This window comes from Vigna unguiculata, chromosome 10, assembly GCF_037176805.1.
Source record: "Vigna unguiculata cultivar grain cowpea cultivar isolate G323 ecotype 2 chromosome 10, ASM3717680v1, whole genome shotgun sequence".
Lineage (NCBI taxonomy): Eukaryota > Viridiplantae > Streptophyta > Magnoliopsida > Fabales > Fabaceae > Vigna > Vigna unguiculata.
In genome coordinates, this window is record NC_140801.1 from 2192830 (window position 1) to 2216482 (window position 23653).

Sequence of the window (23653 nt, forward strand, 5' to 3'; positions counted from 1 at the left end):
CTTAGTTTATATATTGATCTTTAATTAATTATTTATCAATTTAATAATAAATTATAATTTTTTATTTATAACAATAACAAATTATTTAAATTGATCATTATAATAATTAAATATTTTGCTTCTAAAAATTAGTTTCTAAATTTTCTTCTGGTGAATGGTTGTTTGATGTAATTTACACTTGTGTCATTTGAACTCTCCATACATGGTTATTGTAATAATTTAAATTTAAATATGTTCTTAGTACCTATAGAATAAATTTCTTTAGTTTTAATCTCTATGAAATAAAATTCCTTACATTTTGTCTGAGTAACGATTTAGTTATTTACAAACGACTAAATTTCATTTTTATCCCTGTAAAATATATTTCATTTATTTATGGATAGTTGATGATCTATCTATTATTTCTCGTCATTTAATGGTTCATTCAATCAATTTTTTCACAATTAAATCTTTCTTAGTTTTTTTTTTCAAAAATATATTTTATGACACTGTTTAAAAAAATCTATTTCTGAAATGTTTTAAGAAAATATAATTTAAAAAATTTGATTCCACATACCTGACTAATTATGATTTAGAATATATTTTCTTATTATATATAGACAATAATATTAAAATATAATAATAAAATTCTTAAACAAGGTGTAAAATAAATCAAGGGCATCATCCTCGAAAAGCTTTAACAAATTAAGCACATAAGCAACATGTTTCGTATAACTTTCTATTTTCTATTCTCTAGTATTTAAATATGAAAAAAAGAACTTAAAATGTAACAAAAAAAACTTACTTTAATAATTTTAACGAATTATATCTTGCATTAAAATCGTCATTTACGAAAAAATTTAAACGAACGTTTTGTTTATAAATTAATTTTATTCTTGTAATGATAAAAAAATTACACCATCCTTTATGTAACTTTTTTAATATTAATAGATAATAAATAATATATTAGAATTAATTTACCGTGAATAAACATCTTTTCAATAAGCGCTTGAAATAATAATAATAGTAAATAAATAAATAAATAATTGATTCAAACTTGAAAGGAAGAACCTGTAACGGTGGACTCCTTCCACATGATTTCATCGCTTTTCCCTCCTTCACCTTCTTTCATTCTTCTCGTCTGTAACTAACTTGTCCTTGAAGTCTCTCTCCTCTCTCTCTCTCTAGAATTTCTTTTTTCACTCTCTGGAAAAGTCTAGGGTTTCTGAATCCTCTGTACTTCCTCAACATCTTCATCATCTTATTCTTCACGAGATGACGAGCATGGAGAGTTTGATCGGTTTGGTGAACAGAATCCAGCAGGCCTGCACCGTGCTCGGCGACTACGGCGGCGACGCCGATAACAACGCCTTCTCTTCTCTATGGGAAGCTCTACCTTCCGTCGCCGTCGTCGGCGGCCAGGTCATCACCTTCACCATCACTAAACATGAACATGCTCTGTTCGTAGAAGTAGAAATCGTCTAAAAACAAAAGGAGAAAACAAACTCACGTAGGATTTCTTAGGTGCTGTTTGTTTGTGTTGTTCTCCAGTCAAATTAGAGTTTCACCTCGCTCATCAAATTTGTATAAACCTTGAATACAAACCTTTATATTGCGCGAATTAAAATTTGAATCGGAGAATAGCTCAAACAACACACTTACAAGGAAATAGTATATTGAATCTTTTTTTCCAATACGTCAACATGTTCTTTGTATGCAGTAGAAGGTGAACGATCCAACAATAGGTAGAAAAAACTTACGAGTTTTTGGAGCTGTTTAAGTTGTTCTGGAGCTGATAAGTAATCCCTGTGATCTTTCAATACGAACCTTGACTAGGTTATGTGAAACTGCAATCGGAGAATAGCCAAACAACAGCTGTAAAGAATCGTATAGTTATGTCCGAAACTTGAACATGTCCTGTTATATCATAGGAGTAGAAGTAAAACAATCCAAAAATAAGAAGAGAAAGCATAGATACTAGTTCTTTGATGTTGTTTGTGTCGTTCGCTGGTCAAAATTAAAGTTTTGCCTCCATAATCAATGCGTACAATTCTTTATAACAGATATATGTTATGTGAAGTAAAACTTCAACTGGAGAGCAAACACAAAACATTTGTGTCCTAAGTTTTTGTTCAAAACCTCAACATGTTCTGCTGTATCCTAGGAGTAGAACTACAACCATCCAAAAATAAAAAGAGAAAAGATAGATACAATTTCTTTTCACTTTTGAATTGAATCTACATAATCTTTTAATAATACAAATCTTTGTTCAGTCCTAAAATAAGAATCATTTAAAAATAAAATTAATTTATTTGTTTATTTATTGAAAATGAATAGAGTTCGGGCAAGTCTTCGGTTCTGGAAAGCATTGTTGGACGTGACTTTCTTCCTAGAGGATCAGGTTCGCTCGCCCTCTCTCTCTCTCTCTCTGTTCCTTTTTCTATTTTTGTGGAGTGTGTTATTTATTTAGGCGCAGTTTGAATAAACTTCACAAAAGGAAAATAATAAACATAAAATGAATTAAACTTGTTTCATCATTTTAATTTTTTGAAAGCTCTCGTTTGAGCTTGTTGAAAAGTTTGTCCGAAAAAATCTTAATTTAGCTAATTAATTTACTAATTGATTTTGAATTGGAGCTTGTGTTTGAATTGCAGGGATTGTGACAAGGCGTCCATTAGTGTTGCAGCTTCACAAGGTTGATGGCAAAGCAAAGGAGTATGCAGAGTTTCTTCATATGCCAGGGCAAAAGATCACTGATTATGGTATTGTAGTTCAGTAACTGATTTTGCTTGCTGCTTATTGTATTTCGTGTTACTGTTATATGTATTTAATGGTTTACTAGTTGATGGTTTTCATAAGTTGAGACTTGTGATGTAATGAATAAACTATTTGCTAATTATAGAAATAGGATAGGATGGTCTTTCTAGTTTCCCCTGTTTTTGTCTTGCTTGTAGAACAATTTGAATGCTTGTTTCCTGTTTTTGTGGTTTTATTTTCTCTGATTCCATTGTGTTTCAATTGTTTTTGCGTGCGTGTCCCCTATAATTGTGTAGTATCTTTTAGGTTTCGTGTTGTTAGACTCGTAACCAGCGTTAGTTAACTGGATTTACTCATTCTAGCGATTTGTTTTTTGTCATTATCCTTAAACTACTAGTTCGCTTGCAATTTATGATGCACTGCTATCTTGCTATGATTGTACTGCTTCACAATTAGCTCACTGGTGCAATTATTTGTGTGCTGCTGATAATCTAACTAATATTTTCATTCCTTTATTTTTTAATCTTAATTTCTTTCTTTTTGCAGCCTTTGTTCGCCAGGAGATTCAGAATGAAACTGATAGAGTAACGGGGAAGACAAAGCAAATATCTCCTATTCCAATTCATCTTAGCATTTACTCTCCACATGGTGAACTTCTATTGTTTATTGCCTCTAATTACTTACTCTAGATGGATGGTTTCCTGCAAACTCAAGTTTTTGTTATCCATTTTTGAATTAAAGGATTTTTTTTATTGAAACAGAGAAATGAATACCGAACTGAGGGAATAGTATTCTCATACCATTTCGAAATAAAACAATTTGTAATAACCCAAATAGTGTGTTGATCAATTAACAGATTCCTATAATCTGTTTGCTTTTTTGTGAAGTAAGCTCCCTCAAAATAATCATTGGCTGAACACCATAAGGAATTCAACAATCTCATTGCTCAAAAGGAAAGAACTCCCCAGGGAGGGAGGAAGAACGTTTATTATCCTTCTAAATCTTTAAACCATTGAATTACTATTATTCCTTCTTTACTTGCTATCAAACATATCATTACGGATATGGAAGAAGCATCTACAATTCTAAGAACCAGAGGAATCCAAGATCTATACTGTCGTGTACTACATTTGAATAGGCAGAGTTAAGTAAAGTGAGAAGTGTTAACATATCAGAAGCCTTCCTATACATCTAATACAGGTAAAATATAGAGACTGGAAAATGCTATAAATCTGGCTATTAGGGGATGACAAAAAAATAACATGATGGCAAAGGGAAAGACTAAGACCCGAATAACTCATAATACAGGTTTGGTTAGACTGGAAAATAGTGATCTGAATTGAAGTGGAGCAATGTTGACCCGACCTGATTTGTGCACGGCTTAACCTATCCTGACCCAGGACATAGTCTCATGGGTCAACTTCTTTTTAAAAGTAATAGTTATATTTCAAAACTATTGAAAATAATGTTAGTCCGTTGTGCTGAGCCAGGCAATCTGATTTTCCAGTCTTATCTGTACTTTCACTTGCTATCTTGGCAGTTACAGCTGCTTTGCTATAGTTTACTCATGACCTTTGCTCATGACTGTCTATATATTTGATGTTAAGCACTAGTCATTTTTTGAATTTTATATTTAAATTATACTCATTCATTTTTTTACTTAGGTGAGATCATTTCACTAGTATTACTTTTATGTATAATTACGTGGCATAAGATGAGACTAGTTTTTCAGTTATGTGTGTTTCCTAATTCAATCTCCGTTCGTGTGAGCAGTTGTCAACCTAACTTTGATTGATTTGCCTGGATTGACTAAAGTCGCTGTAGGTATGACTTGCATTCAATTTGTCACTGTATTTTTGTTTGGATTATGTTGTAGAGTTTTTAGTTTATTATACTGATTAGCAATTGTCATTTTCAGAGGGACAGCCTCAGAGTATTGTTGAAGACATTGAAAATATGGTTCGGTCTTATGTTGAGAAGGTAAAAAAAGTTGTGTTTTTTCTTAATTTGTTCTCACTCTTCCTATTTAATAACCTTGATTGGATGATTCACTATTATTTCATTTAGCGAACTCTTTTCTTTAGTACTTTTACCACTGAGACTGGAGACATAAACTCCTATTTCCAAACCAAAACCCTTTCTCCCTTTCTATGGTGATGGGTAGTTGATTACCATTTTATTACCTTGTTGGAATGTTTATTTATAAATTGGTCACCTAGTAGTGATGGTGGTAAGATGTATATTTACTTTAACTGGTACTGTATTTGGTTCTTTGACAGCCTAATTGCATTATACTGGCAATATCTCCGGCCAACCAAGACATAGCAACTTCTGATGCTATTAAGCTTTCAAAGGAGGTGGATCCCTCTGGTACATAAATTATCTGTGGAATGATGACTTTTTTATTACCTTTGCTCGGGTCATTATTTGTCACTGAAATCATTGACTGTAAATAATCCAGGTGAGAGGACATTTGGAGTGTTGACAAAACTGGATTTAATGGACAGAGGAACTAATGCATTGGATGTAATCTTTCTTTCTCCTTCTAGCATGTTCCCTGTCTCGCTGTGGTTATGATGTATAGCTTTAAATTTCTAGAAGTTTTAGCAATCTGTATAACCATATAATTAGCTTGCCTTACACATTTTTTTCCCTTAAGGTCCTTGAAGGAAGGTCTTACCGTCTGCAACATCCCTGGGTTGGTGTAGTAAATAGATCCCAAGCAGATATCAATAAAAACGTTGATATGATTGTTGCTAGGCGTAAGGAGAGTGAGTATTTTGAAACCAGTCCTGACTATGGACACTTAGCCAATAAAATGGGTTCCGTATACCTTGCAAAACTTCTCTCACAGGTTTGTCTTTCAGAAAGTTGTTCTTTCCTTTCTTTAATTAAAAACTTATATTTTAATCATGTTAACTATGTTGTAGCATTTGGAGTCAGTAATTAGGGCACGAATACCCAGTATAACATCTTTGATAAACAAAACAATTGAAGAACTCGAATCAGAGATGAATCAAATTGGGAGACCAATTGCTCTTGATGCTGGTGTGAGTGGTTTATAGTTGAATTATTTCCTGAATGTACGTACTCTTTCTATAATATGCTGCCGAAGAATATCCTAACTATTCTTTCTCGTACAGGCTCAACTATACACCATCCTAGAACTGTGCCGCGCATTTGATAGGATATTCAAGGAGCATTTAGACGGAGGGTAAATATATGCTATGATATTCACGTTTACTCTATTAAACTATCTTATTTGAATTTTTTCGGAGGGTAAATATTTGCTAGATGTTCAATTTTACTCTATATAATACTGGTTTATTTGATTTTATTTTTGGATGGATGGCGTCTTGTTATTGAAACTCGACTATTTTCAACCATCCTCAAGGGTTTGACGGTGTATTTTTGGGTTAGCTTAATTTGAATGAAATAGTTTTTTTTTTCTTGCAACTTCTTACGAGAAAAAGAAAAAGAACGAGAAAAAGAAAAAGAGAAAGAGAAAAACCAACTATTTCCCTTAAAAGGTCGTTAGTAAACATGCACTTACTTCAAACTAGGTATTTGACTTTTCCCCACTATCATCATCGTCTTGAATTAGATTTGATATAGAAGTAATTGTCTTTTTCTTTTCAGCTAGCTAAATCCTACTTAAAATCTGGTTTTGTTTTGGTTCCTGTTCTTTTCTAGACAAAAAGCACTGTATACTAATTTAATGTACCCCTGAATATGGTAAAGCAATTTGGAATGATAGTCATGGATAATCTTTCTTTGTGGTCTACAAGTTGACATGTATCTTTGGTTACATATGACCCTTTTTGTTTATTGTCATAGGCGAGCAGGTGGAGATAAAATATATAATGTCTTTGATAATCAGCTTCCTGCTGCGTTACGGAAGCTTCCATTTGATCGTCATCTATCTCTTCAAAATGTAAGGAAAGTGGTATCAGAGGCAGATGGTTACCAGCCTCACTTAATTGCCCCAGAGCAAGGTTACCGGCGCCTGATCGAGGGAGCTCTCAGTTACTTTAGAGGCCCAGCTGAAGCTTCAGTAGATGCAGTAAGTATACCTGGTTTCTACTCTTTCTTCTTCTTCTTTAATTAAAGCTTACATAGAAGTTAAAGCGGGATTTCTTTGATTTTGATGTAGGTTCACTTTGTCTTGAAAGAACTCGTGAGGAAATCAATAGCTGAAACCCAGGTAAAATTTGGGGATTTATTTTTGGACATAACTTTAGACACATACCTACAGTAGGTAGAACTTCACTATTGATAGGAAAACATCAAAAGCATTTAAAGAACTGTGTCTAAGTTATGTCCTTTATTTTATAGTATCTTTGTTCGTTTAAGGTTCCTAGAAATAAACTATGAATTTATGATTGAATAGGAACTGAGACGTTTCCCAACTCTTCAAGCCGAACTAGCTGCAGCTACAAGTGAGGCTTTAGAGAGGTTCCGTGAAGAGAGTAAGAAGACAGCTATTCGACTGGTCGACATGGAAGCTTCGTATCTCACTGTGGAGTTCTTCCGGAGACTTCCTCAAGAAATGGAGAAAGCCGGAAATCCAGCTAATCAAGCTACCCCAAATGAGGATCGATATGGAGAAGGGCATTACAGGAGGATTGGATCAAATGTAACTTCCTATATTGGTATGGTGTCAGACACTCTCAGGAACACTATTCCAAAGGCTGTCGTTTTTTGTCAAGTCAGACAAGCAAAACTATCATTGCTAAACCATTTCTACACACAAATAGGGAAGAAAGAGGTAATACTCCGTTTTAACTTTAATTTCTCTCTTATTCTGGTAACGAATATTACACAATCATGAAAAAAAAATTTTTGGTTTGCTTCAGATATACTTCCTAAGTGAGGTATCCAGGTTGTGATTCTGTGTAATTTTTATTTTGTTAAACTATTCATTTGGTCTCTTGTTTCCATTTTAAGTTTTAATTTTTATACGACAAAACTAAAAGTTCTGTAGTTATTTTTATTTAAAATATATTCACGATGTTTGATCTGCTATTATTACTGCTGGTGCAGGCTAAACAGCTATCCCAGTTGTTAGATGAAGACCCTGCCTTGATGGAGAGGAGGCAACAATGTGCCAAAAGGCTTGAACTATATAAAGCAGCGAGGGATGAAATTGATTCTGTTTCCTGGGCACGATGAGTTCGGTTGCCATTTGACTTTTTTAGAGTCTATATTATTTTATTTTAGTCTTCAGGCTTTGTATATTCATTGAAATTAAAAACAAAATAAGCTTTATATATTCATTGACTTTAAAAACAAAATCATAGGATAGTGATGGAGCTAATTGTTGTTTCTTGTCCCACGAGTGTTTGTACATGAAAAGAGGCCATATTATATTGTTTTATTAATTTGAATATTTTTTCTAGTATGAATGGCCTTGGATCCTAGAAATTCACTTGCAGACTTTTACATTAGGGGTTTACAACATAGTTCATTTGAGATGGGACCCAGTATTTGCACTCGGTAGAATCCAAATTCTTATTACTTTTGCTGGAGTATGATATGGATTACTGCGGTGCGTTAGGGTATCAATTATTTCCGTGAGAATAGAATTTATTTATGGAAATGATATTTTAACTAACTTTTTTTATCTATTTTTAATTCATCACTCTTATTATTCTTAGATTATCTATTTTAATTTTTTGTAGTAATATGATGTGAAGGATGATGAGAGTGGTGAGTTAGAAGTGAATAAAAATAAGTGGGTTAAAGTATCATTATTCTTTATTTATAAAATGCATTTGAAAAAAAAAATGAATGTCATTAAACTTTTAACCTATTTGGTGACTACGTGAAAAATAAATTATTATTCTAAGAAAACTTGTTACAAATAAGTGAAATGTATGGGTTTTAAAGTTAATTTAGTGATAAAGTTAGGTTTAACTTCATAGGTTTAACTTCAATCACTAATCATTTAAAAATATAAGGTTAATTTAGTGAACTTTAAAGGAAAAGTAAGATAGGTTAAGAGAAAAAGTGAAAAATTGTGAATTTGACTTCTTTCAAATTTAAAATTACTCAGAATCAATTCTTTTTAAATAATTAAATTACAACAAATTTTAATAATAAAATATTAAATTGTGATATTTAATTAAAATATAAATTAAATTATTTAAGATAAACAGTAGATGGTGGTTATATAAAATAAGAATTGTATGAATAATTTATTAAGGAAAATATTCATTGAAAAGAGAGAATCTTTCGGAGAAAATCTTTCTATATATTGTTATATATATATATATATATATATATATATATATATATATATATATATATATAAAATAAGATACTTATATATTATATATAATAGAGATATTTTATTTGGGTGTTTATACTTTTATTTTTAATATATAATTATTTTTAAAATTAAATTGATTATTTTACTATTTTTAAATGTTTTGTTATATTTAACTATTTCGATTTTTGTTTCAAATGATTATTTTAAACTAAAATAAGTATCTTTAATAAAAAAATTATCTACAATAATTATTTAATAAAAAAGTTACTTTAAATAAAAAATATTTATAATAAAATTTAAAAGAATTATTCATATTTATTTTTAAAATAAAATAAATAACACACTTGTTTCCATTAATATATATATATATATATATATATATATATATATATATATATATATATATATATATATATATATGTATATATATACATATGTGTGTGTGTGTGATACCCCTCTTTTTGCTTCTTTTCTAAAAACAGAAACACCCTCTCTTCTTCCTCATTCTCTCAAATTTTCTCTGCAACTCAAACCCTCTCGCACTCCCTCATCTCTGTGCTACCATCTCACTGCTTCAATCTTTCTCTACTCAGACTCTGGAAGGACCAGCCAACAGGACTCTCTACAACTCCTTCCTCAGCTTCCATCCTCCTAAGTAGGTTATATCTCCCAATTGAGCTCAATTCCAGTTAGAATCCACTAACCACTCTTTACGTTATGAATCTGATCATGTTAATCTTTGTCTCCTCTGTCTTGATGATGGATTCTCCTAGGTTAAACGGAAGAATTCTGCTCTCTTGCTATCCATTGACTCCATCAATCTAGTTCTTGGTAAAAGGGTAAGGGAAGCTAATTCTGTAACTCTTTTGATGTGAATTGTGTTCGTGAGTGCTTTAATTGCATGATTGTTTGTTTAATTAATGTTTGAGACTGCTGATGTGTGGAATTGAGTGGGAGATGTTCTTGAGCGAGCTTGCATGTGCAGAATAGGGAGGATTTCCTGGTAGTTTCGCCTAGGCGAGTTGGTCTCGCCTGAGTGAAAATACCAGAAGCTCGCCTCTGTCAATTGTGTGAAACCTCGCCTAGGCGAGCTGGACTCGCCTGAGCGAGATGACTTCTCGTCTAGGCGAGTCAGGTTAGCCTGAGCGAGAGTTCGCCCAGGACTTTTAATCCACCACTGTACGAGGTCTCGCCCAGGCGAGAGCAACTCGCCTAAGCGAGATAAATTCTCTAGCTTAGGCGAGAACCTCTGGCCTAAGCGAGATTCCCTGCAGAAGATTAGTTTTCTCACTGTTTTGATTTCTTAATGCTAGATTGGTTGCTTTAAGATGATGATGGTTGATATAGTATGTGATCCTTATGCATGTTAGACTGTGTGATGGAATTGAGTGTGAATTTGATGTGAATGGAAGTATGTTAGAGTTAGGATTTCAAGGGAAATCCTAAGGAATGTGGTTTAGTAAATGTAAGGGCATGAGGACTCAGATTGCTGATATCCTGACGCTTCCAGTAACCATTAAGACTCAAGTAGAGTATGATGGATTACGTCGGGGGAAGTAGCAGGAGGTCCTGGTCTATGAATCCGATCCATCATAGAGGTGATGGGATTTACCTTGAGAGTGGTTGGGTGAATACCCCTTGTGCCTAAAACTCTGCAGAGTTTAGGAATCATCTCAAGTGCAAGTCACCAAGAGCTCCAATGCCACTTACATAATCCGGATATCGAGTCTAGAATGGCGTATGGTGTTATAGTTGGAATTAATTGGATGATTTCTGATAGACTGTTTAATGAATCCTGTTTTCTGCCTTAGCATAAGATAAATTGCATAGTTACTCTTCATTCCAGTTAGCTTACCCTTCTAGTTTCTATGGCCTGTTTGTGTATGTCTTCTACCTTTGCAATGATGGTCTCGATTGGATGGCGTGAGCAGATAAACGTGCAGGTGAGGATACACCCTCCGGGACATGAGATGATTTCATTAGACGTACCAGTAGCATATGTGACCTTTTCTTTCTTTTGCTGAGCTGATCGGGTATTTTGTAATCCCTTTAGTCGTGTATGGGCTGTATAGGTTGACCAGTGTATGTATGGTTATTTTTGAGGATGATTGTATTGTATTATACTGGCCTATGTCATTGTCTGCTTCTGAATTACTAAAAATTTAAATGTTTTGTTTAATAGTTTAAAAACTATGAAAACGGGATGTTACAATTTTGGTATCAGAGCAGTGATTTCTCTAGGATCTGTAGGTGTGAGCTTGCTTAGCTTCTGTTGTGTGTTCCTTGTAGCGTGTTTGGCATGAGTTGTTGTACCTGTCGACTAATCTGATGGTTCCTCCATTGTGTGCTCAGAGCTATGGCACCTAGACCTCCTCCACCTCCTGTCCCAAACGCAGATAATCCTCATTTGGTGGGAGCAATTGAGGCGATGATAGCAGCCATGCAGCAACAGAATGCTAACATGGTGAATCAGTAGAATCTAGCCTTGCAACAGATGGAGTCTGCAAGACTAGCAGTAGAAGCGACTCTGCAGAGGCACTTGGAAGCCCTGCATCAAATAGGGGAAAACCGTTCAACCGTTGGCTCTTCCCAAGCTTCACTGCCCCGAGTGCAAGAGTGGAGTTTGGAGGATTTCCTACAACACCATCCATCCCGCTTTGATGGCAAAGTTAGCCCGGATGGAGCTGACCAGTGGATGCGGGACATGGAACGAATCTATGATGCTAAGAGATGTCCTGCAGAGAACAGGCTGGCATACACTGAGTACCTTCTTGCTGGAGAGGCCGTGCATTGGTTGTCCAGCATGAAGATGATGTTGGAGGATAACCATGAGACCATCACTTGGGAACTGTTTAAGAAGAAGTTCTATGCCGAGTTCTTCCCAGATTGCGTGAGGTATGCGAAGGAGGTTGAGTTCTTGCAGCTGATGCAAGGAGTCATGTCAGTGTCTGAGTACGCTGAAAAGTTTAAACACTTGGGCAGATTTCACACCCTGAAGATGGCGGAGGACTGGCAGTGTAGAAAATTTGAGAATGGGTTGAGGGGTGACCTCAAGCTCATGGTGGCTCCGCTCTCTATCAAGGAGTTCCCTGCCTTGGTAGAGAAGGCAAGAGTGATGGAGAAACTCAAGGCGGAAGTTGAAGCTCAGCAGAGGTCTCAGTTGAAGGTGGGAGGACCATCTGGGTCCATGAGCAGACACGACGACAGGAGGAAGCCATACTCTAGGCCTCAGCCCTAGGGGCCCAGGAGGTTCTCACATCCGCCCCAGCAGTTTCAACCTTCTAGGCCGCAGTGCTTCCACTGTAGGGGGCCCCATCTGAGGAGCGCCTGCCCCCAGCTTTCTAACAGGAGGACCTGCCATAGGTTGACCAGTGTATGTATGGTTATTTTTTAAGATGACTGTATTGTATTATACTGGCCTATGTCATCGTCTGCTTCTGAATTACTAAAAAATTAAATGTTTTGTTTAATAGTTTAAAAACTATGAAAACAGGATGTTACAATATATATATATATATATATATATATATATATATATATATATATATATATATATATATATATATATATATATATATATACTTTTCAATAATAAAATATTAAATTGTGATATTTAATTAAAATATAAATTAAATTATTTAAGAAAATCTTAATATGGTGGAAGAATCGGCCTTAAAATATTGAGTCTGATCCGCATGGGTTAGGGTTTTAACGCAATCCCTCGCCACCCTCATTTACGATATCTCGTACCGAAGGCCTTCTTTTGAAGAGAAGTGGTTCAGCATAACAGACAGTGAGATGGGAACAAAGGCAAAGAAAGCTATGAAGAAGAATATGAAAAAGGCTTCCTCTAACAACCCATCTCAGGGTGCTGATTTTTTGGTATGTCGATAACACTGATTCTGTGTGCTCTCTGTTTTCAGTAACTTTTCCTGTTTTTTTTTTTTTCAATCTATTGTGTCAATATGGTGCTTAATTTTGTTTCTGAATTGGTAAAGCCCTTGGAAGGTGGTCCTGGTCGCAAGCTCGCCGAACAGAAGCCGCCGGAGAATACCTCCACGGTACTGTACGTGTCCAGGATTCCGCATGGATTCTATGAGAAGGAGATGGAAGGTGCTCATGGATTTTTTTTTTGATAAGATTTTTTCTGGATTTTGTGGAGTGTGTGTTTACGATTGTATTTTGTAGGTTATTTTGGTCAATTTGGAACCGTCAAGAGGTTGAGAATCGCGAGAAATAAAAAGGTTAGTTGCTTGCATGTTAACTTTCCTCGTTATTAGTTGCATTATTGTGTGATTTTGTCAATTTGATAATTGTGGCATACTCTGTTTATTCTGATTTATTTACTCATGTAGTTAATTTTACCTGTGGTGGTTTCAGTGATTATTTTTGTATAATCTTTTATTCTGGTGGATGGGTGTGTGTCGTTAGTAGTTATGAGTTTCTCATAGAAGTTGAAGCCTCTGTAATCAATGAATATTGTAGTAATTTTGCTTTTGTTTGGTCCTTAAATTTTGAAAAAAACTGTGGTTTTCAACCATCGAGATATTTGTTTCATTAAACACTTTAGGGCTGCAATATTTGTTTGTTGTTACCGTTTTAGTGATGATGGATATTGGTTGTAGTTGATTGATACTGAGAATATATGTTTCTTGTTCTTTTACAGACAGGAAAATCAAGACATTTTGGGTACATAGAATTTGAATCTCCTGAGGTATTTGTTGTTTCTGCAGATTAGTTGATTGTGTTATGACGTGACGTTTTTCGGTACTCTTGTGTTTGTAATAAAATTCAGTTTCCTTGTTTTAATATTGCCTTGATTTGTGTAGGTAGCGAAAATTGTAGCTGATACTATGCACAATTATCTCCTTTTCGAGCACCTTCTCCAAGTTCATGTTGTACCTCCGGAGCATGTTCATTCAAGATTGTAAGTTATTAATCAAAATTTTTCGGATCTATTTTCATTCTAAGGACTCCATTGTATGTTTATCTTAATTGTAGACCTTGGTGTCTAACCATCAATTTTCTTTTCACCTACTTTCTTCACATGTGTGAAAAAAGAAAGATATCTATTTAGAGTATTGAAAAGAATAACTAACAAGTAGAGAATTAGGAATTTCCTCAAACATACTATGTGTCTTGATTTAAGTTAAGGTTAAAGATTTAGTGTCTTCTGTTGAATATGACCAAAGGTAACACATGAATGTGTGTGGCATTTTTCATCATAGATGGAAAGGATTCAGTTATCGTCACAAGCCAGTGGATTATGTCCGAATTGAACGGAAGCGTCATGACAAGGTATCTACTTCATTTGATGATAAAGTATACCTGCTTGATAATTCTCAGTATTGACTGAAAATTCACTTTGTTTTTTTCAATTTTTCATGAAAAAAATAGGCATAGATATCTGTCTATGTATCATTTGTATTCCAGAAATCCAGACTCAACTTTTTACGATAATGAACCAAATACAAAAAGAACTTATAAAACAAATCAAAGTATAATTCCTTTTTTTTTTTTTTTAAATTACACAAATATTTGTTGATGCTGTCATTCCAGGAAAGAACCTTAGAAGAGCACAAAAAATTGGTGGATAAGATTGTAAGACATGACCAAAAACGACGGAAAAGGATAGAGGCTGCTGGCATTGATTACGAATGCCCTGAGATTGTGAGCCTTTTGCTTTTATCATTCTGTGGTTGTTCATTTGTTTTCACAAATAGAGTTTTGCTCTCATTTTACATATATATAATTGCTCTTGCAGATTGGTAACCTCCAGCCTGCTCCAAAGAAAATAAAATTTGATGACTGAGTTGGTAACTTGAGAATAGACAGCTGAACTACCATGTCACAGAGGGTTCACAACACAGGAGTCTGCAGGTTTAGGATTTTGTAGTATTAATATTTTCACAGTTTTGGAACTTAGTTCTGAAACCTTTGTGTCCCTCAAATGTGTTTACAGGAAGCATGATCCATTTTATATATTCATAAACATTCATAAACATTTTAAGCAGTTGATCACCTTCAGGCTCATTCCTGTTTTACTTCTTCCTGCACCTATCATTCCAGATTTCATTTTCTGGAATGTATTAAATCAATTCCGGAAAAAAAAATTTCCGGAAGAGACTCACCCACTTTTCTGGAAGACACTCATTCACTCTTGATCTGAAAAAAAAACTCGAAAACCCTAAAACCAGGGCGGGCATGAAGAAAAGTGATAGGGTGCAGGAAGTAACACCCTAAAACCATTGCCGTTTTTTAGTCTTCAATTGCACATCTATTGCTCGTTTCTTACCTTTTGTTAACATTGACAATCTCGAAAAAAATATCTGTTGATTTATTGACTTCTCAGAAGTATTCCATGGAAAGGGAAAGTGGTTTTAATTGTGTATATGTTAATAATAAATTTTCTGGAAATACCTATATTGCCTGTGGTTCACCGTGTACGGGGCCATGTTAGGCTTCGAATTATTTCAGGTCTTAATGTATTATTTGATACTATTTATTAGTAATATATGGGTTTATTTAATATATAAAATAATTATATAATTTTATCATCTATTTGTAAAGATCGAGAATAGTAGTTTGCATTAAAGAATTGAAATAAATTGAGGGAATAGTAATCTCATACCATCTCGAAATAAAATCATTTGTAATAACCCAAATGGTGTGTTGATCAATACATCAGATTCCTATTATCTGTTTTCTTTTTTGTGAAGTAAGCTCCCTCAAAAATAACCCCCAAGGGAGGAACACTTGAATTACTATTATTCCTTCTTTACTTGCCATCAAATATTTCATTACGGACATGGAAGAAGCATTTACAACTCTAAGAACCAGAGGAATCCAAGCAAGGTATAGGGGTTCAATGGTAAAATATTTCAAGGTAGTTAAAGAAACAAAAATGGTCTATCATATCAAGAATGTTATTTTCAACTAGTGTCAAGAAGATTTACAGCAAATTCTGGTAGTACTAGCGACATAAATGAAATAACACAAGAAAGAAGTCACTCAAATCTTACATGGTCAAAACTTCGTTAAAACTTATGTACATTTATTGAATGAGCTACTTAAAATAGGTTACAATTTATCAACTACATTTAGCAAATTAAAAAGCAACAAAACAGCAAAACAGCCACAGGGGTTATAAACACTGAAAACAGACTTTCAACAGCACTAGAAAACCAAAAGAAAGTGACTAAACAGGTTTAAAAACCGCAAAGTAAATCTGGAACTACTCAGCGCAAAAAGAAAAGTGAAACTGGTTTAAAAACTGCTTAGCTATACAGGACACGAAATAAACAGTTAGTAAAAGTGAAGAAAACCGGTTAGCCTAAGCAAGAATCACAACAGCAAACTGATCTAAGCAAATAAAACTACTAAAAACAACAAAATCAAGCTCTATCATATGACAACAGCAAAATCACCACCACCTTCTCCTCATAAAAGGTGGGACAATTAAAATGAAAGAGGTTCACAATTTTAATACTCTTTCCTACTGGAGTGTAGTAATTTAACAAGTAATATGTTGTTGTCTCATTATTTATAATTTTAATTTATATATTTATCTTGAATCGTCTATATGTTAAACTATTAATTATATATTAATTTGAACAAAAAATATAATTTTGTAGAATTAATTTAATTAGTTGTAAGATACAATATCAAATATTACTGAATTAATATAAAAATAAAAAATATGATACAATTGTGATATTTTAAATTTTCATGAAATTAGTGGCAATGATCATCAGTTATTTTTAATCTTCATAAATTAAAAGAAATAAGAATATTTTTTCCCTCTGAAACTCAAATAGTACAGCTGGATCGGCATGTTGATTCCAACTTCCGATAAAACTTTAATGTAGAGATTAACAATAAGAAAGTAAAATTTAGTTTTACTATTATAAAAGATAGATAAATAATCAAAAATCAAATTGAAATGTTAATTTAAATTTTGATATAAACGGGGGATGAGAAACACAGATATAACAAAAAACATACAATTTAAATAATAACTTTTTTTAAATTTATCTTGTACAATTTTTAATGACTAAAATACTGACACATTTCTTAAATTTTAATTTTTTTTATTTAAAGAATATCATAAATCCCCTACAAGAATAAGTTATCCTTTAAAAAAATTTGTCCGCGAAAAACTAAAGTTTTTGGGTGAAAACATTTAGATCTCAATATTAAAAGTTGATACTAGTAGTCTTAAATCATTGTAAACTTTAAGTAGATCGAAATTTTACTTTTAAAACTAGAAAATATTTTCACCTGACATGTTAAAGTCTTCGTGTCTGAAATGTAATTCGATTCCCAATAACGGTACATTTCGTATTTAGCTTTTCAAATTATAAACCAGAGAATTTTATAGCCACTTTAATCTATTAGCTGATGTTCTTGAGGTTTCATGTGTGAGGATGTAATTCTTTTGTGTTTTATTTCCCAGTGATAAAAAGTATATATAAGCAGGACACAAATCTTTATTGCAAAATCAATGAATGACAACAAGCTATTATAACAATAGAATACAGAGGTAAAACCCTCAGGTATAAGCTACAATTTTCTATTTAAGTAATGACAAAATGTGAGACAACAGAACAAGCAATCGATACTGATATGACCTGGAAAACAATAACAAGATGTAAATCAGCATCCTATTCACATGTAATAATGATAAATGATATTCGTATGCGATTGACTGGGAAATGAATGATGCAAATATGGAAAAACCTATTTATAAACTCTATTATCCAACGTATGAAAACGAATAAAATATAAAATACAGATCCTTTTGGTTAGTCTTAAAGACTTCATTCCAGTGATTTTGCGAAGATGCCTTAATTGTAAAGTTTCTGCAACATCATCACTTCCACAAAAGGAAGTTGTGATCGGGTATGAGTTTAGACCTTTTTTAAGTAAAAAATTCTAAATTTAATAGCAATGGAAAGAGGTAATAAAAGAAAACCAAATCAAGCACAGACATGACCCATCATAACAAGCCAAAATTAGAGGCTACAACTTGGATAATTCAATTGAGAATATTCTTCACTTCATCACTAACCACACATGAAGAATATCTAAAAGCATCACCAAAAGATGGTTGATCGTGTATCCCAAAGCAAATGCAACAAGAATTGATTCATTACCACTTTGGAAAGATGATACTAACATGCATGAAATTTTAAAATGCGAAAAAAAAAAAATCTAAACTTCAAGAATGGATTACTTCCACTATTAGATGCGTGATCATGAAGACAAGTAGGACAGTAAAATGCATCAGTATAAAATATATGCTTATATATCATTCATGATGCAACATTTACCTCCAAATTTCCACCATGGACTCAAGGTTAACATGCTCATTCAGCCTGCAAATAAGACAGTTGAACATCAACTCCAAGAAATATTACAGTTGAAATAGCATGATTAGAAAAATTTTTAATGAAAAATAATAATCATTTGTCTCTGGTGAAAAGTTGATCTTCTATAATTTAGAGTTACTCCTAAAATTTCTCAGGAAGTTCTCACTCGTCTGACAATTGAGAATAGAAGGATCATATGCAATGTACATTTTCATTTGTACTTGTCTTAATTTATATTGCAATTTAAGTAAGTTTCAAAAGCTTTTCATCTCAAGAATCCTTTCCTTACGAAACCAGAAAGTAGTCTGGTAGGAAAGTCAATATATTGCAACTTTTGCTATTCTCGATACTTACATGTGCACAAACTAGGCTTCATATAATTGTTTCAATAGTTGATTCAAAGAGTAGTCTAATCAGAAAACTTGATATCCCTTGAGGGTTTAAGAATGTTTGAGGATTAAGGCTTCATGTTTCTCAAACGTACAATAGTAGGTTTGCCATTAGAGAATGTTCTAGATAATTAATAATTGTTTTTTCCTCTTGTATTTATATTGAAAGCATAGGCTGAGAGCCAGCAATTGGTTCTTCAAAGTTTTCATGAAGGCCACACAAGCACAGCTTACTGAATTCATATTTGTGTCCAATTGAGATTTATGTTAATATGTCTACTTGATGGCACACATCTTTAGATAATATTTTCATTCATGTTGCCTATGTCTTTATTTATTCGGAAAAAAAATATATCAACCCTATCATTAATGTATACTAAACAAATAAACTTGATAATGAAAAAAAGGTAATCCAAGTTATATTTAAATATTATAGTAACATCATAATAATGTATATAAAATTAAACATCTTAAAATATTCAGGCATGACAGGAGTCGATCATTAGCGAAATGATAGTATACAATACAACACACTATACTATCAAGACATGTACATTACTAAATTAACAAGGAAGACAATGGTTCCCAAATTTTGTCTTTGATACAAAATGGAACTTATACATATAAAGTCTTGACATAAGACGAACATAATGATTTACCTTCTCATTCTTGGAACCAAAAATTCCTTTCACTGTCTCAAATACCTCTTCAACAGATCTCGCAGCGTTGATCTACAAAAGAAACAATTTATTGATGCCCCTACAAAAGAAACTAAGAAACTTATGAAACTATGGTAGAAGCACAAGTACAAATTACCTTGCGAACTTTTCCTTTTGCATCATAATAATTAATCACAGGAAGACTAGACTCCAAGAACACCTTGAACCGCTTCCTTATTGTTTCAATATTGTCATCTTCTCGACCCTTTATAATAATTGAGAAATGGTCTTCAGTGATGACTAGCAAAAGGAAATACAAATAACTAAAACAAAACAAAAATAAACCTCAACCTGGTTCCTACTAAGAAGTCGCCTCTCCATCTCTTCCTCAGGGCAATCAAAATATAGGACAAAAGCTGGCTCTATTCCTGTCTGCAAAGCCATAATGCATTTTGGAAATCAAAGTTAGTACACCATTATCCATATCGAAATAGTTAAAATTATTTATTTATTTAAATTTTAGTATCTCAATTACCACTTTCTCAAATGCTGCACGATTTTCCTCATTGCGGGGAAAACCATCAATAAGAAATTTGTCATTGCCACTTTCCTTCATTGCTTTTTGTAAGAGCTTAATTGTTACCTCAGAGGGAACAATTTTCCCTTCTTTAATCATATTCTGAATCATTGTACTGTCAAACAAATGAAATGAACGAGAAGTTAATGGTAAATGATATAGACCATTTAAGCCCAACAATACAAAAGATGGTAGACTAACAACAGTGTCCATCGCTCAGCAGACAAAGTTCAAAAGGAATTAAGTATACAAAAAGACATATAATTAGATATTTCGCAGAAAATGAACATGAGTACATGACCTAACATCAATGTTATGGGATAATTTGCATCTTTATTGACTAAAAAGCAAAAGAAAGAAGGGACAAACTGTACTCATCCACAACTATGGGCAATTTTCACCTGTGATATAATCAAAGAAGCCAAAAGCATAATATGAAATTGAATCCACATGCATATCTATCAATTTTAAGAAAAGAAAAAGGTTATGCATCCCTTTTCAGTTATATACTTATTTCTATAACTTCAAAATAGATGAAGTCCTCATAAATAAGAAAACTGCATAAAAAGGAAATGAAGTCTCACATTAAAACAAAAAATTTAAAAATGTGTGGCAACAAAAAAAGTTTTTTCTGTGCGTATATAATTTTTAATATAATAACAAGATGAAAATTATACTACCTATTGAACAGCTAGTCAATTGATGTTTCTAATAGAGACAAGATTAAGTGATCAATTCAGAACAGGTTTATAAATTTATGAATAACATATTAACATAACGAATATAACTTGTACCCACCCATTCTCAGAACCAGATTTGATTTCTGCTCGCAGAAGATCCCCCGCACTGAGGTGAGTAAACTTAAAATTGTCAACAATATTTGCACATTGCGTACCCTTTCCACTGCCTGGGCCACCTATACCATTATCAGATCAATAACCAACTTAGAAAGTCAGAAAAAAATCCACAGTAAATTCCAATGAACACATTAGACAAAAATGATAAATAAATTCACTCTTAAAAAGAAAAAGGGTCATAACAAAAAGTTATGTGTGCCATAACAAAAAAGTATTCAGTATAGCTTACAATTATTTGTATGCTATTTCTTAAAATATTCCTCTTCCAATGTGAAAGTTCAATAACAAAAAAGTAATAATTTCATCAGTCAAATTTCTTGCCTAAATGGTAGACAAATTTCAGCTGAGAAACTAGAAAACAATTAATTGAAGATTCAGGATTTACAGTACAGCTCGTGCATGTAAAATGAAGCAATGAAGAAAAGAATCTCAAGGGATTAAAAGAAACCCTTTTCAGTAGAAATTCATTACATTTTCAACAGACCAAACTGTTACTGATGAGTGGAACATGGGGAAGATATATGGCATGAAATTACAGCGTAAGGCTCATCTTCAACAATTTGAAACGAAGTTCATGCACCAGAATTTGATTGAAAGTTCTTTTAGAGCGAATATGATAATGGAGATGCTTAACTTGAATGAAACAGATAACTGCTTACCTAAGACAAAAACAACTGTAGGATTTTTCTCTGCGACGCTTCCATTTGCATCCTACAATAAATGATTAAAAAGAGTCTAAATATACACTTCATTAAAAATATCTCAGCAACAGAACAAAAGGCTATAAAACTAATCTTAAAGCTTATGTTGGTTTTATAGAACAAAAAGAAAACTATGTTTTGCTGGATATAGTACCAACATTGAGCAATCAAGGAAAAATATTTTCAATATTCAAACCTTCACAAATGTTCAATAAGGTTTGCAAAATCACAAGTGAAAATACAAAACAAATTCTAGAAGTGAAATACCTTGTTTGTAGCTTCAACACTTCCCATTAGTAGCGCCTAAATGTGTTTGTCTGTAAAAAAATGTCAAGTATTTGTGAATCAAATAGAAGTGATCTAAGTCCAAAAAACAAAGCACGTATATTACATATCCATTAGGTACTACTCATTACCATATTCCAGAATAACATCAAAATTAATTAGCTAAATTTCCATACAAAAATGGAGTCATTTCCCTAATGCCAAAGCATAAAGGCTTCACTTCAAATACAAGCAAAAACTACTAATTTATGCACTGATTAAAAAGAATAACTAACATCATTTTATCCTGCTTATCTCATGTAAAAATGAACTTTTTCCTAATGTGCCATTTATTGTAACTTGTTCAACAATTAAAACAATAGTGACATAAAATTATTTTTAGAATAATATACACAAATCAGTTAGAGAGTATAATTATAATTTAGTATAATTTCATAACTTTTTATTATGTCCGAATCATACTCGATAATAGAGAACATTAAAAGCATATCTGATCCATAAAATTATAGAATACTTCTGCTTGAATTAAAACATTTAAGGGTGAATTGATCTTATAATGCATTTACACAACAATACTCTAATCCTGACATGCTTAAATAGTTTCTATATTCACCTAAGTTCACGCTCAACAGATCAAGAGCGACATGCAATACTCTCATTCAATGTTCCGCTAAGCTTATCACTCAATATCATTCAACCAGCATCATAATTTAGATCTACAGAAAACAAGCCAAAATCACATCTCAGAAACTAACTAAACAACTAGCCTAGCCATTACATCCACAAGAAAATGAACATCAGAAAACTGAAAATAAGATCAGGAATGTCCAAATCAATTACAATTGAGGTGAATTTCCACTCCGTTTCAACATTCGATAACGGAATCGGACAATGCGCAAACGAATCAAGAGACTCAAGAAATTAAACAAGTTATAAGAGGACAGATCGGAGATCTGAGATCGGAGCGGCCAGATCTCGACAAGATTCAAAGAGATCTAGAGAACAAACTGTAGCAAAGCAAATAGAAGATTCAAACGAGATTCAGAGTTAGGTCGTACCTTACGCGAGAGAGAATGAGAGAGAAAAAGAGAGAACGATAAATAGAAGAACGAAGAGAGGGATTTCAATGGTTGTGTGCTATTTATAGAGTTGGAAGAAGGAAGAGAAACAAAACGGAGGTGATTTTTTTTTTTATTCTTCTTGTTTGGAAAGAAAAAGAGAGAAGTGAAGCTGACGAAGGAGGAAGAAGGTCGTTTTTAATAGTCGGTAGGGGCAAAATAGGAAAGGTGTGTTTGCGTGATTGTAACGGCTACAATCATGATTTTCCAGCATCGAAGGAGGGTGGTGAGATTCTTCTATTAACTACCGTGGAACTCTCCTTCTAAGAAAAAAAATTGTCCTAAAAACAAATCTTTTGATAAATATTAGGAATAAAAAATCACTGATCACTATCACTAGTTTACTAGGTATAAGAATTATTTAAGATCATTCATATATTGTATATAAATCTAAATACTTATATCGAAATTTAATACTTAATAAAGGTTCATATTAGTTTACGTTGATTATAAATATTCAAAATATATATATATATATATATATATATATATATGAATTTAGTTTTTAGTTTTTAAAACTCCTTTATAATTTCATAAAGAAAATATGGTTTCTCTTACCTATACAAAACAATAATTATTTAAAATTGTTCTTTTTCTTAAATTAATCTTAAAAGAAAAAATTCTACTTCTTTATACTTTCGAATGATGGATAATATAAGCTATATATATATCTTCTAATATTAGTGTTT

At 32.8% G+C, this 23653-nt stretch overlaps 3 protein-coding genes across 6 annotated transcripts; 2 read left to right on the forward strand and 1 right to left on the reverse strand.

The window, feature by feature from the left end:
• The first annotated feature begins 1063 nt into the window (after positions 1-1063).
• LOC114167578 (phragmoplastin DRP1E-like) lies at positions 1064-8137 on the forward strand. Its single transcript, XM_028052678.2, has 15 exons — positions 1064-1401; positions 2317-2380; positions 2634-2741; positions 3283-3384; positions 4510-4560; positions 4655-4716; positions 5016-5106; positions 5198-5262; positions 5396-5590; positions 5667-5786; positions 5880-5950; positions 6574-6799; positions 6890-6940; positions 7127-7504; positions 7780-8137. The coding sequence occupies exons 1-15, from the start codon at positions 1255-1257 to the stop codon at positions 7906-7908; spliced, it is 1860 nt and encodes a 619-aa protein (XP_027908479.1). The 5' UTR covers positions 1064-1254; the 3' UTR covers positions 7909-8137.
• Positions 8138-12667: 4530 nt separating this feature from the next.
• On the forward strand, positions 12668-15040 carry LOC114166143 (putative RNA-binding protein C1827.05c). Its single transcript, XM_028050814.2, has 8 exons — positions 12668-12889; positions 13006-13120; positions 13196-13251; positions 13674-13721; positions 13837-13934; positions 14236-14305; positions 14567-14677; positions 14772-15040. Exons 1-8 carry the CDS (start codon positions 12806-12808, stop codon positions 14817-14819), a joined length of 630 nt encoding a protein of 209 aa, XP_027906615.2. The 5' UTR covers positions 12668-12805; the 3' UTR covers positions 14820-15040.
• Positions 15041-17478: 2438 nt separating this feature from the next.
• On the reverse strand, positions 17479-23058 carry LOC114167530 (UMP-CMP kinase 3-like). Of its 4 annotated transcripts, none has more exons than XM_028052633.2 (10): positions 22905-23058; positions 21829-21878; positions 21520-21571; positions 20802-20919; positions 19962-20118; positions 19778-19858; positions 19584-19691; positions 19427-19498; positions 18340-18384; positions 17479-17637 (listed from the first exon to the last, which is right to left on the reverse strand). In XM_028052633.2, exons 2-9 carry the CDS (start codon positions 21853-21855, stop codon positions 18376-18378), a joined length of 624 nt encoding a protein of 207 aa, XP_027908434.2. In that variant the 5' UTR covers positions 21856-21878; positions 22905-23058; the 3' UTR covers positions 17479-17637; positions 18340-18375. The 4 variants fall into 4 exon arrangements, with proteins under 4 accessions (XP_027908434.2, XP_085524427.1, XP_027908432.2 ...); XM_085668301.1 differs by having other exon boundaries at positions 22910-23025; XM_028052631.2 differs by lacking the exons at positions 17479-17637; positions 18340-18384 and having other exon boundaries at positions 19204-19498.
• Between the last annotated feature and the right edge of the window lie 595 nt (positions 23059-23653).